The sequence below is a fragment of the Coenobita brevimanus genome, chromosome 23, assembly GCF_032717465.1.
Source record: "Coenobita brevimanus isolate Jiangsu-jjx chromosome 23, ASM3271746v2, whole genome shotgun sequence".
Taxonomy (NCBI): domain Eukaryota; kingdom Metazoa; phylum Arthropoda; class Malacostraca; order Decapoda; family Coenobitidae; genus Coenobita; species Coenobita brevimanus.
The window spans coordinates 67,973,503-67,989,898 of NC_136976.1; the positions used below are offsets into that span (position 1 = coordinate 67,973,503).

Sequence of the window (16,396 nt, forward strand, 5' to 3'; positions counted from 1 at the left end):
AAACAGGACAAGAGGAGGACAAACACAGAGATGGAATAATAAGGGTAAAAGAAGGGAGCACTACATCAAGGAAGTGGATGATGGTAGCCACCATCTATCACCACAGTACTCTAAAATGAATATCCTGTTCTAAGAAATGCATTGGATTATGGTATGAGTTAGTCACAGAGGTTGAAATATTCAGTTGTTCCTCGGTTAATATTGCAAATGTGTTGCCAGAAAATGCTAAATGAAAACTGCTTAAAGAGAAGGTTATGTTTAAACATGAAAGATATTTTCTCACATTAAACAGAGTCATGTTTACCCCTCTCTGGCTCTCCGATGTTCACTCTCATCTTAAATGTCAGGACCAACTTGCCTAGCCCCGGGCACCTATGCTCCTCATGGGGCAACGTAGGATTGGATGATAGATGGATGGATGGATGGCTCTCTGATGTGAACTGAATCAATTTCATATGGCTGCGATTTAAAACATTATATTTTCAGGTGTTTGACAAATGGAAAGTTTGGGGGAACTGCCAGATAATTTTGTTAATGTATACCTTGCAATGAGTAAAAAAAAAAAAAAAAAAAAAAAAAAAAAAAAAAAAAGTTATTACAGTACAGTACCTTCATATTCAGAGTAACGGTTGTGAAAGACACCCCACTTGGCATTCAGCAGACAGGCTGTGAGTCAGGTAAAAAAAAAAAAAAAAAATTTTTTTTTTTTTTTTTTTTTTTTTTACAATGCAGTGGAGTTGCTGCATGACAACAGCACATAGCACGTCAGCTCACCTTTGATCTCCCCGTATGCATCAAAGAACTGTTCCATAAAGAGAGTACTGTGTGTCACAATAATATGCAAAAACTACCTTAATAAAAAAAATACCAGCACGTACTGCTATACAGTAAAAGACAAGTATAAAATCTCGCTGTATTTAAAAACAACAAATATAAAATCTTCCTATATAAAAATTTGACATACTGTACTATATTGCTGAATTAAAAACAACAAATATAAAATCTAGATCTGGAGGTCAAAGATAAAATCAGACTAGACAAAACTGTTGGATTTAAAATTACAGATATGAAATCTTTAGTGTATGAAGTGAAAATAGGCTAGACTCTAATTACCTGAATAATGCCTGAATTTTAAAAAATATATCTGGATATAATTACTACACCTGAATGATGAATGGTAATAAGTTATAACTAAAAAGAGTACCGGGATTCATAATAATCACACCCAACCGCAACACTATTAAAACAGTCTGAAGTATGTTCACCATATGATCTAAAATAATCATAATAAAGCCTACTGTTGAGGAAATACACTCTGAAAAACTAACACAATACAGTGAATGAATATCAAATACCACACTAACAACATTGGTAACTTCTTCAACAGTAAGCAATCAATAAATATTTGTGACATGGACAGTGAATTAGCTCTGAGATTAAGTGTCCAGCAAAAGTTAGAATGAAACCTCACCACTGTTATAATCATCCTAGTTGTATATCATACCAATAATTTGTGTGAGGAGAATCTGAAAACAGGATGAGGAGAGTATTACTCTATAAAAATTACCAACAGACTGCCCATTGAATAGGTCCATAAATTCATTCGCTCAACACAAAGGCCTTACATAATTCCTGTCTCCAACCATTCAACTCACAAGCAAATCATTCAAACAATAATGAGCTTCACAATGCCTGTGGGATACACTATTCTGTTGCCTGCCAAATGGTAGAATATAGTACAATAAATAGAAATAAAATTTTTAACCTGTACTGATAATTCTATGTACCTGCAATAAATATCATCATAAATATAAAATGGCTAAATCACTCAACATGAGACAAGTGCAACTGGGATTAAAAGCACTCAGGTTATGGTGATACAGTCTCATCACTGTCTTAAGCACCTGGCTACCATTTTCACTAGTTATATACTGAAGATCAATGTGCATCTCTAAGTGAATAAAGAACTACATGTACTTCAAGAATTCCTGAGACCTGTCTGACATGTACCTACAACAAGAAAATTTCATTACCATTCAGTGTTATTAGTGGCAATGTTACAAAAAAGTTTGGCTTATAAGTTTGGCTTATACAACTAAGCCACTAACCATAACACTTACTCAGCACTATGCACTGATAGAAACACTGGGATTCTGCCACAAAGCATTAACATCATGTAATTTTATGAATAGGTCAAGACCAACCGGGTTTGATAATAGTTCCTTAAAATTTCTTCCTACCATCAAGAGGTGCTAGAATAGCACTATTACACTATACAGTATGAATTATCTGATTCCTGCAGCTAGTACAGTGATAATTTCATGTGACCTGTGAGAGAAAATCAGCCCAATGATCCTCCTGTGTCTCATCCTGGCATTGGTAGCAGCCACGTTTAAGTCTTACCACATCACCCCAAAGCAGATTGATGCCACAGGCAGGACATGGGCCCTCTACAGGTAGCAACATTCCAGTGCCTTCATCCTTCAGCATATACTTTGCAAGGCATATGATGTGGCATGCCAGTGCACACGATGAAGCCAGGCATCTGAAAACATCAACAATCTGCTTACAAATCCATGTTCACTAATATAATCTACACTTACATGTGATTTAATTCTACAACACCACCTTTATTCTAACACTTGAACTGCTACGATGTACCTACTGCACACTGTTCCTCTTGAAAACAACATCCCTCTTTCCTTTCACGTCACAGCAACATCTTGTGTAACAACACATCTAAACTTATACAACTTCATGTTATTACAATAACAGAATCAATCCAACCAGTAACTTTCTTAGGGTATGGAATCTCAGAGTTCCTTGTGAGAAGACTGCACTTATTACTTCCTAATAATAGGCTGTTCCCACATTTCTGTGGCATCTTAACAAGATCACCAAATTTTCACAATTTGTCCTGCATTTTTTTCTGCTTTTTTTGCTGTGTTAACCCCTGCCTTGCAGTTCCCTCTTCTGGCATTTGTTATAACTTTCTTCGATATTTCCATATTAGTTTTTCACAAATTTATTCAGTGATACCCATGGAGATAAATTACGCTGAGTTCTGTGAAAACTTCATTGAGCATTTGAAGAAGTTTGTGGGTAACTTTGGCTTCTTCACAGTGAACATGTACCCCTACAGACTCTGTGCTTAATCTTATTATTTCTTCTTGTGAATCTGGCAGCTTTTTGTTGACTACCAATTTTTAAGTTATGGGGTACATCTATTTGCGACATTATGTTATAACATGGCTTTAAAACGGTAGCCCAATTATTTTCCTTGCATCTATCCTTATTCTTGTACATTTTATAAAGCTTTGAGGTGATGCACAGTTGTGCACTAGGTACATTTCCATTTCCTTCTAGTTACTGTTTTTGGCCATTCTGCTATCATCACTAGTTATCGCTGCAGATACTCTCCCAAGCTCAAACTGTTTTGCGTATTTCTACACAGGTCTAGGTACAGTATCATTCTTGATACCTAAGGAGTTGGCAAAGCCTGCACAACCATGTCCTCTGCAATCTCATTTCTGACTGGGTTGTCAGGGAAATGAAACTGGATATGACCCATTCTGTTAATGTTCCTCTTTCTAAGGTAACTAACTTTGATCATGCCCTCTTCAGGCACTGACTCAATGACTGCTGTTCATAATGTTTAGACAACTTCTTGGTTGTATAATGAACCAGTACAGCAATGAACACTAATATGGGGACAGGGTAGTCTGCCACCAGAGGGCAAATTAATCACACATGTCCATCCCCCAACTTCCCCTCCTTACCCCCACAAAACCACCAGTTTGTTAGGTGGATGGATCAGAGATCTGAAGCTTTGCTCTCTCTCGCGTCTTGCCGCATGTAAAATCAGTATAACTTATTCTACTATTATATGTATTATTACAAGTACACATCCACTTTCAGCTCAGTGAAAAATAATTATATTTAGGCTTTAACAGATTTCACCAGAATGACCCCGCTGTGCAGAATTTTATTCCAAATACTTATTCGTCTTCTAAATGATATACTAAAACATAACTAACAGTGTCAAGTTATATGACTACTAGCCCTAAAAGTCCCACTCCTGCCTTGTCATGTGGGGAGCCACATATCCACCCATCCACATATCCACCTGCTCACTCAACCCATCCAACACTCACCCTTCCCAGCCACCTGTGTGACCAACCAAGCACACATATCTCAGCCATCCACACTGCCCACCCACGAATGCCCCACCAAGCTCGTCTAACAATGCCACCCAACACATCTACCCACCCTGAACCTACCTGCTCACGAACCTACCAGCTCAACCACCCATGCAGAGCACTCCGGCCACACAATCTTCTCAGCCACCCTGGTGACCCACCGTGTCACCACACACCCTGGCGACCCACACATTCCGATGACCCATCTTGCCCACTGACCACGGTCACCCACCCTCCACATCCACGAATGCCACCCACCCTGCTCACCAAACAATGCCACCCATCAAATCAACCCATCCAGCCATCCCACCGTACCCACCCATTTCTCCCTGAATTCAGTGTAACTGCAGTGATTTCTTGTTTAAAGCTGTGCGTGAGAAACACTACATCTTTTTCTGGTTACATTCCTCACGCTATGCATGTAACGTGTGTGACGAAGCATGTGGATTACCAGTCTCTTACAAGATATCATAGGGTTACACTAGTAAGCTACTAGGATGCCTATTTATAATATAATATTATGTTGGTTTTCTTCAATTCATAAGCTGTGTATGGGAAACATGTTTTAAAAAGTCACACACGTTACTCCTGAAGTACGTCCACTTCAAGGTCGTGCCAGTCTGACCACAAAGTATATGTAGACAACTGTAGTGACAATTACAACTCAAACAGATGCTATTTCCGTGAAAGCCAATGATAGCATTCCAAACAAATGCATACTTGGGTCAATGATGATAAGAAAATCACTAATTTCAACATAAATTTTTCTTCAGTGACATGGTATGACATCTTTTAATGCCTCACTCTCAGTAGACAGTTTAAAAACTTTTTCTGTCCAGATTCATAAAATTCAGTGTTTAAGATTTTAAATGATAAAGGATTTTTATATTTTTGATCAATTCTGAGACTGACACTAAAGGTTGACATTAGCATGGAATGACCCCAAACTAGAACTGATTAAACCTCCCTATTGGTGATATACGTTATACAAGGTATTACATGTGATCTAATTAACTGCTTCACACAAACATGGTGTAAAAATGAAGTGGCATAAACTTCTATACAAAAGACAGCAATATGAAATAATCATCATTAGCATCATGATAATGATGGATAACATGATGGCAATGATGATGATCATCATCGTCCTTCTTTTGCCACCAACAGGTGAGGTGAGGTAGGGTCCAGAAAACAAAGAAAAAGGACGACATGTTAAAGGAAGAACTAATTAACAATAGCTATGCTCAATGAAATGGGCCACACACTAATTCACTCACTATTCATGCTCCAAGAATATTCACTCCACCTCACAGGCTGATCTCACACACATCACATCTTTCCAGTCAACCACTTCACTCCCTTTCATCTTTGTTTACCATGATGCTGTAAGAGCACATCTTCCATCCTTCCACACACACTTACAATTTCCATTTTGTTTCATCTTTCATGCCTCTCACACGACAAACAGCCATATAAGCCTGTCTAACTGTATCAGACTCCAGGACCCCAGGAGTGCACTTCATATCACCTACCAGACAGTCAGTCTGACAACTCTCAAGTTAAAAAAGGATTATCAAACCTTTGTCACATAAAATCCATCCATCCACCCATCATCCAATCCTATGTTGCCCCATGACATGTGTAGGAGCCCGGGTCTAGGCAAGATGGTCCTGACATTTAAGATGAGAGTGACCAGCCTCACTCATCCCTGAGTGACATTACATGAGCAATAAACCCCAACCACCCCTTGGATATAAACCTGCATGGGCAATGTACACTATTAGGGAAAAGTGTAGCCTGCTTTCTTCCTGTACTGCGTACTAGTATTTCACACAAATAACAAATAAAAAATTGGTGGTATTATTTGATCTAATATGAAAAAATTAAACAAATCCTTTTACTTTTATTCTTTCTAACACCAGATGACTTTATTCAACTTATTGTTGGTCTTTTGAAGTCATGGAGTTAGATATATCATTCATTAATAAGAGTACTTCCAAAATAGCATAAGCAGACTTTAAAAAATAATAATAATACACATCTCTAATGAATGGGTTTACTATTAAAAAAAAAAAAAAAAAATGAAAAAAAAAAAAAAAAAATTCACCTTACCTCATGACATCAGTTTTCTTTACAGTTTCTCCACAAATGCTGCATATTTCAAGACACTCAATTTCTTCACTGCCATGTGATGGGGTAGCCTTCACCCTGGCAGGCTTGACAGGACCATAAGCAACAGGCATATGAATGGGAGGTTCTAGACCAGCCTACAGGAAAGGATGGAAAGGATGATAATAGTCAGTCATCTACTTTTTCACTTAAAGTTGTTTCATTATTAAGCTGCAGATGAATTATTATAATTTCTTCACGTAATGTTGACTGCATCTCATTACAAAGATACTTTAAAGTGAAAAAAAAAATGTTTCTATCCCCTGCCATGTACCTGAAGCATATTTCAACCCATTCATCATCCAATCCTATGTCGCCCCATGAGATGGGTAGGAACCCGGGACTAAGCAAGTTGGTCCTGACATTTAAGAGGAGAGTGACCAGCCTCTCATCCCTGAGTGGCATTACGTGAGCAATAAACCCCAACCACCCCTTGGATATAAACCTTCACCGGTTCAATCTGACTGGAGCGCCTTAATTACCCACTAAACCACCAGGCGCCAAAATTTGGTCATATGGTTACCACCCAGCGTAGTAAATGGTTTCCTGGTGTACAGGAAACCATTTGGCTTGTCATTCAGTGTAGAGTCACCCACAGGCAGAAGGAAGAGGAAGGAATGAAGGAAAGAAAGACAGAAGAGGGAGTGTAAAGTCACCTGTAGGCAGAAGGACAAGGAATGAATGAAGGAAAGAAGGACGGAAGAGGATCGAAGAAAAGACGGTTGGAGGAGGGAAAAGGGCAGACACCTGAGAGCAGCACTACATTCAGTGAGTGGATGGTGAGCGCCCCCACCTACCACACGTTTCAATCAAATCTGTTTAAGCTACTATTGCATTTTGACTGCACATATCCTATACTTCAAATATGAATTAACTGTAATACTGAACCAGGAATAAAACATACAGCATACAGCACTACTCAAATAAGGCTCTTCTTGAAAACCAGATGAAAACATGAGACTGTCATTAAACTGTCCAATGGCTACCATCCATGCATCCATCATCCAATCCTACATTGCCCCATGAGGTGTGTAGGAGCCCAGAGCTAGGCAGTTGGTCTCTACATTTAAGATGAGTGTGACCAGCCTCACTCATCCCTGAGTGGCATTACATGAGCAATGAACTTCAATCATCCCTTGGATATAAGCCTTAACTGGCTCAATCCGACTGGAGTGCAATAATGACCCACTAAACCACCAGGCGCCAAAATTGGCTATATGGTTACCACCCAGCATAATAAATGGTTTCCTGGTGTACAGGAAACCAGCTGGCTTGTCACTCAGTGTAGAGTCACCCACAAGCAGAAGAAAGAGGAAAGAATGAAGGAAAGTCAGAAGAGGAAGTGTAAAGCCACCCACAGGCAGAAGGACAAGGAAAGAATGAAGAAAAGAAAGACAGAAGAGGATGGAAGGAAAGAAGGATGGAGGAGAAGAAAGGGCAGATACCCGACAGCAGCACTACATCGAGAGAATGGATGGTGAGCGCCCCCACCTATCAATACAAACTATCCTGCAGAGGCCAAGAAGAAAAGAAGGAATATTGCATAATTTTTTTTTGAGCAACAAACCATCCATCCATAACCCAATCCTACGTTGCCCCGTGAGGAGCGTAGGAGCCCGGGGCTAGGCAAGTTGGTCCTGATATTTAAGATGAGAGTGACCAGCCTCACTCATCCGAGTGGCATTACGTGAGCAACAAACCCCAACCATCCCTTGGATGTAAACCTTTACCAGCTCAATCCGACTGGAGCGCCTTAATTACCCACTAAACCATCAGACAACAAACACCTGTATAATAGTACTGTAACGAAGGCAGAGGACCTAATCATTACTGCACATTAAGAAAAGGATACAAGATAAGGAAGGTCACTGTTGTAGCCTCAGACTCATCTAGATGTGAAATTGGTGAACAGGAGGCTTAAGTTGTCCTCCAGCAGTCCATTATCTTCCTTCTGGGGAACACGGAAGGAGATGAGCTGAGGGATATTTATATAACTGGGCAGCAAAGACACCCAGTTATATCAGTGCCACCATGTGAAGGCATCTCTCTTCAGCACCAAGATGATGATAATCCAATGAGCATTACGAACCAGCTGAGTTCTATGAAGAAGCAGAATATGTATTTAAAGAGCACAAGATCCAATACTATATGTGTCTGTGGTGGGAGACTTTCATGCTATAAGACACACTGCAAAAGAGCAACTGGAATGCAAGAGGTGAAATGGTAGATGAACTTTCAGAAATGAACGGTCTTAACAAGATAAACACCTTCTCCAAAGGGAAGGAAAGTGAAAAAGGACATGGAAAGACTCACATGGTGAAACAAACAAACAAACAGTTTTCATTCTCACTGATAAAGCATGAAGATTCATTTAACAGAGAAAAGGTAGGACACAACCATGGAATGCTGAAACATCAAGAAATATTATCTTTCCGATGATTTTTGGGAGAGACTGGCTGGTCTGGAGGAAAAGGCACACCTACCTAGCTGTGAAAGAGAAGGCAGTGGAGTTCAGCCTAGTATTTCTGAACAGCAATTGTAGCTGATGGAGTAAATGACAACACAGATTAAATGAAAAAAAGCTTCATGATAATAATAAGGCAGCTCTACAAGATGGCAGCTGGAGACCTTCAAATACTGATCATAAATTTCAGAATGTAAAATGGAGCAAATAAAGAAGGAACATGAAAATATAAATGAACAGAGATCACATTGCTCAAAGCAGTCCAACTAAAGCAATTCATCAATAAGAAAAATGATATGGCAAATCCCACATGAAGAGAATTTAAGAAAATTTATGGAATGGAGGAAGGCTGAAAATACCTCAGTGGAGGCCTGGGAAAGACAGGAACAATAAATTTGGTTTGGATGACTCAATAGATAACAAACAACAGTAATGAAGTTGTCAAAATAGCTGAACATTTTTATGCAAAATTTTTGTGGCAATAATGCTGAAGAATCAGTTCAGAATAATAAGATGGACACAATGATTCCCAGCACTGCATTAATGAAGTAGAGAAGGCTTTAAAAGGAATGAAGTAGTAAGGAAAAGATGGTGATGACGGTATCACCATCGATTTTACTAATGACGCGGGTGAATTTAAATTACACAAACTAGCAAAACTGTTTACAAAACACTTATGAGATAAAGCAGCACCAAAATCATGTAAAATACAACTAGTATACAGTACTGCAATATCAAAGACCTAGATCTAATATCATCCAATAAATCTTTCCCCTGTTAAGTACAATCTTTTCACAAAAAATCCTAATAAGTGAAATCAGTCCTACATTAAATGCAGAGGAGTTGAAAGTACAGGCCACATTTAGTAACAGTTACACAATCGGATTGAGCTGGTGAAAGTTTATATCCAAGGGGTGGTTGGGGTTGATTGCTCATATAATGCCACTCAGGGATGAGTGAGGCTAGTGGTCACTCTCATCTTGAATGTCGGTACCAGCTGCCTAGCTCCAGGCTCCTAGGCTCCTCACAGGGTAATGTAGGATTGGATGATGGATGATGGATGGATGGATGGATGGATACACAATAACATCATATATACAATATTAATCAGGTAACTGAGAAAACACCACAGAAAAAATGTTTGCAAGATTAAAAAATACAGTTTTCAATCATAGTGAGTGGACTTTGAGTCACCCTCAGGAAGCGAGCTTGCAGCCATCTTATCACACCACCCAGATATTTTACTTGGTAATGGAAGGAATCATCCAACACTTTATAAAGAACTGCAAATTTGTCAGTTACTACACGGACAAGTCCAACTGGCTATAAATGTTAATGAGACAGAATAGTTTTAATTCCAGAATAATATAAATTTAACATAAAAACTCAAAGCCTGTGAGTAATTTCCAGCCAGGATATCTGATCTACTTTACCACTGGCACCTCTGGATGGTCAAGTGGTGGCTGATGTCTGGACTGTCTTTGTAACTTTATGCAGTAATATCCCCTACCATAAAAAAAGAAACAAGCACGTTCATTGATCATGTACCTGTGTTGTGCTGGGTGAACTGCCACCCAGCACGGTCATAAGAACAACAGTCAAAACAGTCAACAGAGCAAGTCAGGGCATGCACAGTATCCCTTTTCGTTAGTTCAGGTGCACTCAGGTCCATTATGGTCATATTAGGTCAGTTCTGGGTCCTGAGATTAATCACATCCATTCATGTATATTTTAGTCCATTATGATACATTCAGTCACTCAGGCTATTAAATATTCATTCATGTACAGTACTTTTTTTCCAATCCAGCACTCAAATCAACTAAAGCCCATCTGGGACCAATTAGGCTTAGCTAATCAAGGTAATGAATGTCACTTTAAATCCAGTCAGGTCCATCACATCCATTTTGGTCTAGTCAGACCTTGGTGTTGGTTTACGACACCTTCACAAAGTGGCACCAATATAACTGCCCAGTTAGACAAACATTCCTCAACTAATACTATCCCTCAAAAGGGTAGTGGGTGATTGCAGAAGAGTAACTTCAGCCTGTAGTTCACAAGGTTCATGCTTAAGGAGGTCTTGAGCCACAACAACAACAATAACAACATGCCACTTCAGGTCAGTTTAAGACAATGCAGGTGTAATTAGGTCCTTTCACATTCAATTACACCCATTCATCACCTGTCAGGCCACCTCAGTTCAGTTTTGATCCATTAAAGTTCTTTACATCACACTTGGATCAGCTTTGGTGGTGTAATGCAATGGTTGCAAATCTTCCTACTACGAGTATCTCCAAAGAAGGAGCAAAGAGTAAAAAATATACAGAAATTCAGAGTTAAACCCAACTGGGAACTCTTTTATGTACTGCTGCTGGAGCCATCGCACGGTGAGGGGGAGGCGGGCCCAGGGTCGAGTGCGAAGCATATTAGCCAAGATACGCAGACAGAAGTCATACCGAAGTTCTCGGGCCTTTTTCTTCCCCACTTCACGTAGTCGTCTACTTCTCTCTGGATGCTGCCATGCCCATTCAAACTGTCACATACATAACAAAATTAAAATACTGCAACTGCTGAATCTGACATACCAGCACCTGTATTCTAACATATCTGGCCTCTCCTAACGTACCAAGCACATTACTGTACGTAAAGCAAGAATATTAAGGACTACTGTGCTACAGTACTATATTGCATAACATACTGTACTCCAGTAATAAGTTATACAACTCTGTTAACAGAAGTACAGTAATATTAGAGTTCATAATTGAGGTGTCTGGCAATAGATAGATAATACATGACATTCATATGTGACACTCTAGGCCAAGAAAACAACACTATTTCCCTAAACTGCAAACAGTAAAACAAATATGATTTAAAGACTTACACGAAGAGCAGATATATCATTGGGGAAGCCATGGATAATCAACACCATTTCCCTGGAATCAATTTGAGTAATAGTATTATTATAAACAACCCAATATAAACTGTATTCTTATCATAAACAAAAAAAAATAATATGTTTAGCTAAATACAGTATGTGAGAATTTAGTAACACTGGTAAAAAAAAAAAAAAAAAAGGGTCAAATATTTGATATTACTATGCAAGATCAGATTTCAATGACAATATTATAATAGTTGCTACAAGTACTGTAATCACAATTAATTATCATCAATGAAATAATAATATTAGCTACTATGCAAGATCAGATTTCAATGACAATATTTTAATAATACTGGTACTGTAATCATAATTAATCATCATCACTGTAATCCAATTTCATCAACAAGGGGTGATCAGTGGGGATACGTCAGATATCTTTGGCACATTCAACACTTCTTTCTAATACAGTACATTACTAGTATCCAGTACACCAGGCATTACTGTTACCCGGTACTCTGTTGGATACTTGCCACGGCTAAATTGTCTGAATTAGGCAGTGAAAGTAGAGGATTAATTTAATATTGTACTTCCAATGCAGGAGATAATATTAAAAAATTAATATATTTTTCTGACAATTGAAACTTTTACCTGCATCACCGCTGTTGAAAATAACCCTTTCAGATAAATGAAGTACTACATTTCATATTACTCTTGCTTCCCTCTGATAATTTTATTCAGCTTAGGGAAGACATTTTAACTGAAGGGGAAATATCTAGAATATATATACTGTACTAAAAAAAAAAAAAAAAAAAAAAAAGTTAATGATACATAAGTAGCACAGGAGTGAAAAGGCATTTCTAAAACATTGTCAAAATGCACATCCTTAAATTTTGCAAACTCCCTTCGCTTTAAGTACAGTAGTCACTCACAGACCCACACCCTGAAAACATGTTTACCGGTACTAAATGGCAGCACACACCACGATGTGGTGGGCTGTTGTAACACTATGCAAAATGCACAGTGTAGACTGATTAGTCATGTTAACGTTTAGAACCACTGGGCAATGGCTATCTTGTCACATCACATCTACACCTTCTTGGCCCATTCCCATTAATTTCAAAACATAAAATTGGTACTGCAAAGCAAATGTAATCATATTATTACTGGTATGTAACCCTCAACCTCTGATTTTGAGATTTTCTGCCAAGGCCTAATGCACAAAAAACAATGACTTTTGAAACTGGTCATACAGATCATGGAAAATATGACTAAGTACTGCAGCAACTATATGCGTGTCAAAACTAGACCAACATGTATCACTTTAGTTCTTCCAGTGTTCTGAAGTTACCATACACATCAATACTTTTCAGCAAGCTGGAAATATACCCTACTGTACACACACACACACACACACACACATATATATATATATATATATATATATATATATATATATATATATATATATATAGCCACTCCTCCAAGCCAAGCTTTATCATTGCCCACTTCACCACCTCTCTAGGGACTCTGTCAAAGGCCTTTTCCAAATCAACAAAAACAAAATAAAGATCCCTTCTCCTACCAATATATTTTTCCTGAAGCTGTCGAACAATGAATATGGCATCAGTGGTCCCCCTACCTGACATAAACCCGAACTGCATCTCATCAATATTCACCCTTTCTCTAATCAGACCTTCTAAAACTCTCTCCATTACTTTCATTATCTGATCTAAAGGCTTTACACTTCTATAATTTCCTCCTTCCATGGCATCACCCTTCCCTTTATACACATTTACAATTACACTCTTCAGCCAATCATCTGGGACAACACACTCATAAATAATCCTATTTATCAGGTCAGTGACTAACCTCACCCCTATATCGCCTGAGGCCTTCAACATTTTGGCAGTCAACCCAGACACACCTGCTGCCTTCCCCACCTTCATCCTGCCTATTGCCTCACTCACAGTAGCAGCATCAATCAAAGGCCAAGGGGCAGATACTGGATCTGCTGGCTCCAAACCTTCCCTGTCCCACTCAAACTCCTCATTCAATAACCGGTTGTAATGCTCTCTCCATGCATCTTGAATATCCTCACTGTTCACCACTAAATTTCATTAAATGAATTTCCTAGTTCCCCTTCACAACATACAAAATGAAGGTAGGGTGATCATTCCCAACCCTCTGATTATCATTGTCCAATTGCTTTAATATCCTGTATCTCAAAAGTTTTCGAGTCAATTCTTAATAGAAAAATTTTAAAGCATCTTTCCTATCACAACCTTCTTTCTGATCGTCAATATGGGTTCCATCAGGGATGCTCCACTGGTGATCTTGTCACCTACCTTTCAGACTTCTGGTCATCCTCCTTTCGGGACTTTGGCGAAAGCTTTGCCATTGCACTTGACATCTCAAAGGCTTTCGATCGAGTCTGGCATAAATCTTTAATTTCCAAACTGCCCTCTTACGGTTTCTATCCTTCTATGTGTGCCTTCATCTCTAGCTTCTTTTCTGGTCGTTCTATAACCGCTGTTGTAGACGGCCTTCGTTCTTCTCCTAGATCTATTAACAGTGGTGTTCCTCAGGGCTCTGTCATATCACCAACTCCCTTCCTTTTATTCATCAATGACCTTCTAAGCTGTACATCTAACCCTATCCACTCATACGCTGATGACTCCACCTTTCACCTTTCCATTTGGTTCCCGCAACGTCCATCTCAGCAGTTATTTGAACAAACAAGGGATGAGGCTATGTCACACCTAATGTCTGACTTGGCTCGTATCTCTGACTGGGGTAAAAATAATCTGGTTGTTTTTAATGCATCAAAGACTCAGTTTTTACACCTATCAACCCCACAAAATCTTCCACAGGTATACCCACTTAAGTTTAATAATATTCAACTTAATCCTGCATCATCCTTGAACATGCTTGGGGTTTCATTTACTCGGGGCCTATCTTGGAAAGATCATATGGTACAGTACATCTCTTGTAATATCTGCTTCCAAGAGATTAGGTGTGCTAAGCCGACTCCATTCCTTCTTTACCCCTGCACAATTGTTGACTCTATACAGAGGTTTTATCCACCCCTGTGTGGAGTACAACTCTCATGTGTGGGGAGGCTCCCCATATACAGCTCTTCTAAATAGGGTGGAGTCAAAGGCTTTTTGTCTCATTAATTCTCCTTCTCTTACCGACTCCCTTCAACCTCTGTCTCTTGCTGCACTGTTGCATCTTTATATCTTTTCTATCGCTACTTCAATGGTTACTGCTCCTCTGAGCTGTCTGCATGCATTCCTCCACCTCTACGACGGGTGCGTAGCACCTGTCTAGCAGCAAACTCTCATCCCTTTTCTATCCAACTCTCTAATGCAAGAGTTAACTGTTACTCCCAGTCCTTCATTTGTGCAACAGGTCAACTCAGGAACTGTCTCCCTCTGTCTGTTTTTCCTGCTTCCAATGATCTCCAGTCTTTCAGACGCAGTGTCCAGGCATCTCGAAATGATCAGATCTTGAATTTGGCTCTCTCTTGTATTTTATTTTTCTCTTGGAAAGGGCAATTTTGTGGGTTTGCGGCCCTTGGTTCCTTCTTCCTTACATACAAATATATATATATATATATATATATATATATATATATATATATATAAAACTATTTGGGACGTGTATTGTCAACTTGTAAAAATTTACCGAAACTCAATAGCCTCCTCAGATTCCGAGTGGAAACGCTTAATCACTTGTAAATGATCAATATCACACCCGAGACACACAGCACGTCATTCTTCTTCAGAGGCCATACAATGAAGGATTTGAATTTTTCCCTTCACAAGGAATCAAAGACCAACGTTCAAATTGATCAGTAGAATACCATCACGTGACCTAAAGCAGGCTTATAAGTGGGTGATACAGAAGTAAGAGACTCATGCGCAGTTGAAGGGAAGACAAACACACATACAAACGCACGCATTTTTTACCTGGAGTGGCCGTGAAGATTCAAGGTAGGTTTTTATGTAATTTTAAATTAAATTATTTCCGAAAATATCAATTTCCGAATGGGGTTATGGGGGTTTATTAAAATCCTTAGGGGCTATACTATACGTTAAAGGTGCTAAAATTCCTAAACTGCGTATTGTCCACTTGTAAAATGATACCGAATTTCTTACCACGGTCCCCTATTGCTGGTTCTGTGGGCCCCTCCTGCCCTTACTCCCCTGTTGTGCTGCTTGATGCGTCTGTTTGGATCCACAGTGAAGCCAATATATGTGCGGCCACGGTATTTGGGATTAGTGCATAACAAAAGATAAACACCATAAAAGTCCTCAACCACCTCCCCATCCGTCATCTTGTTCTACTAAACACGGTCCGGGTGCGGGTTCCAAAATTCAAACAAGATCCTTCTTCTTCTTTGTCGAATGAGTTTATAAAATCTTTCCAGCGCATTCTTACGAGAACTCACATGGCTTTTTTCATTCATTCATTCATTGCCAGACGCCATGTATCCCAAACGGGGTGGAAAAGGCTTAGAGTTAATTGTTTTACTGGGAGGGGCACTAATCCTCCACCAACCCCACTTGACACGTAGGGAAAGATATAAAAGAGTTTCCTGGATAAGAGAACACCCGAAAGTAAATGCTATTATAATCTCAATATATATATGATAATTAGGGCGGGCTAAACGGCTTGCAACCCATG

General features: G+C 39.1%; 1 protein-coding gene across 1 annotated transcript; it reads right to left on the minus strand.

Moving 5' to 3' along the window:
- Nucleotides 1-1,550: 1,550 nt before the first annotated feature.
- Nucleotides 1,551-16,046, minus strand: slx1 (structure-specific endonuclease subunit SLX1). Its single transcript, XM_080267169.1, has 5 exons — nt 15,868-16,046; nt 11,711-11,762; nt 11,177-11,362; nt 6,312-6,466; nt 1,551-2,545 (listed from the first exon to the last, which is right to left on the minus strand). Exons 1-5 carry the CDS (start codon nt 16,044-16,046, stop codon nt 2,320-2,322), a joined length of 798 nt encoding a protein of 265 aa, XP_080123295.1. The 3' UTR covers nt 1,551-2,319.
- Nucleotides 16,047-16,396: the final 350 nt, after the last annotated feature.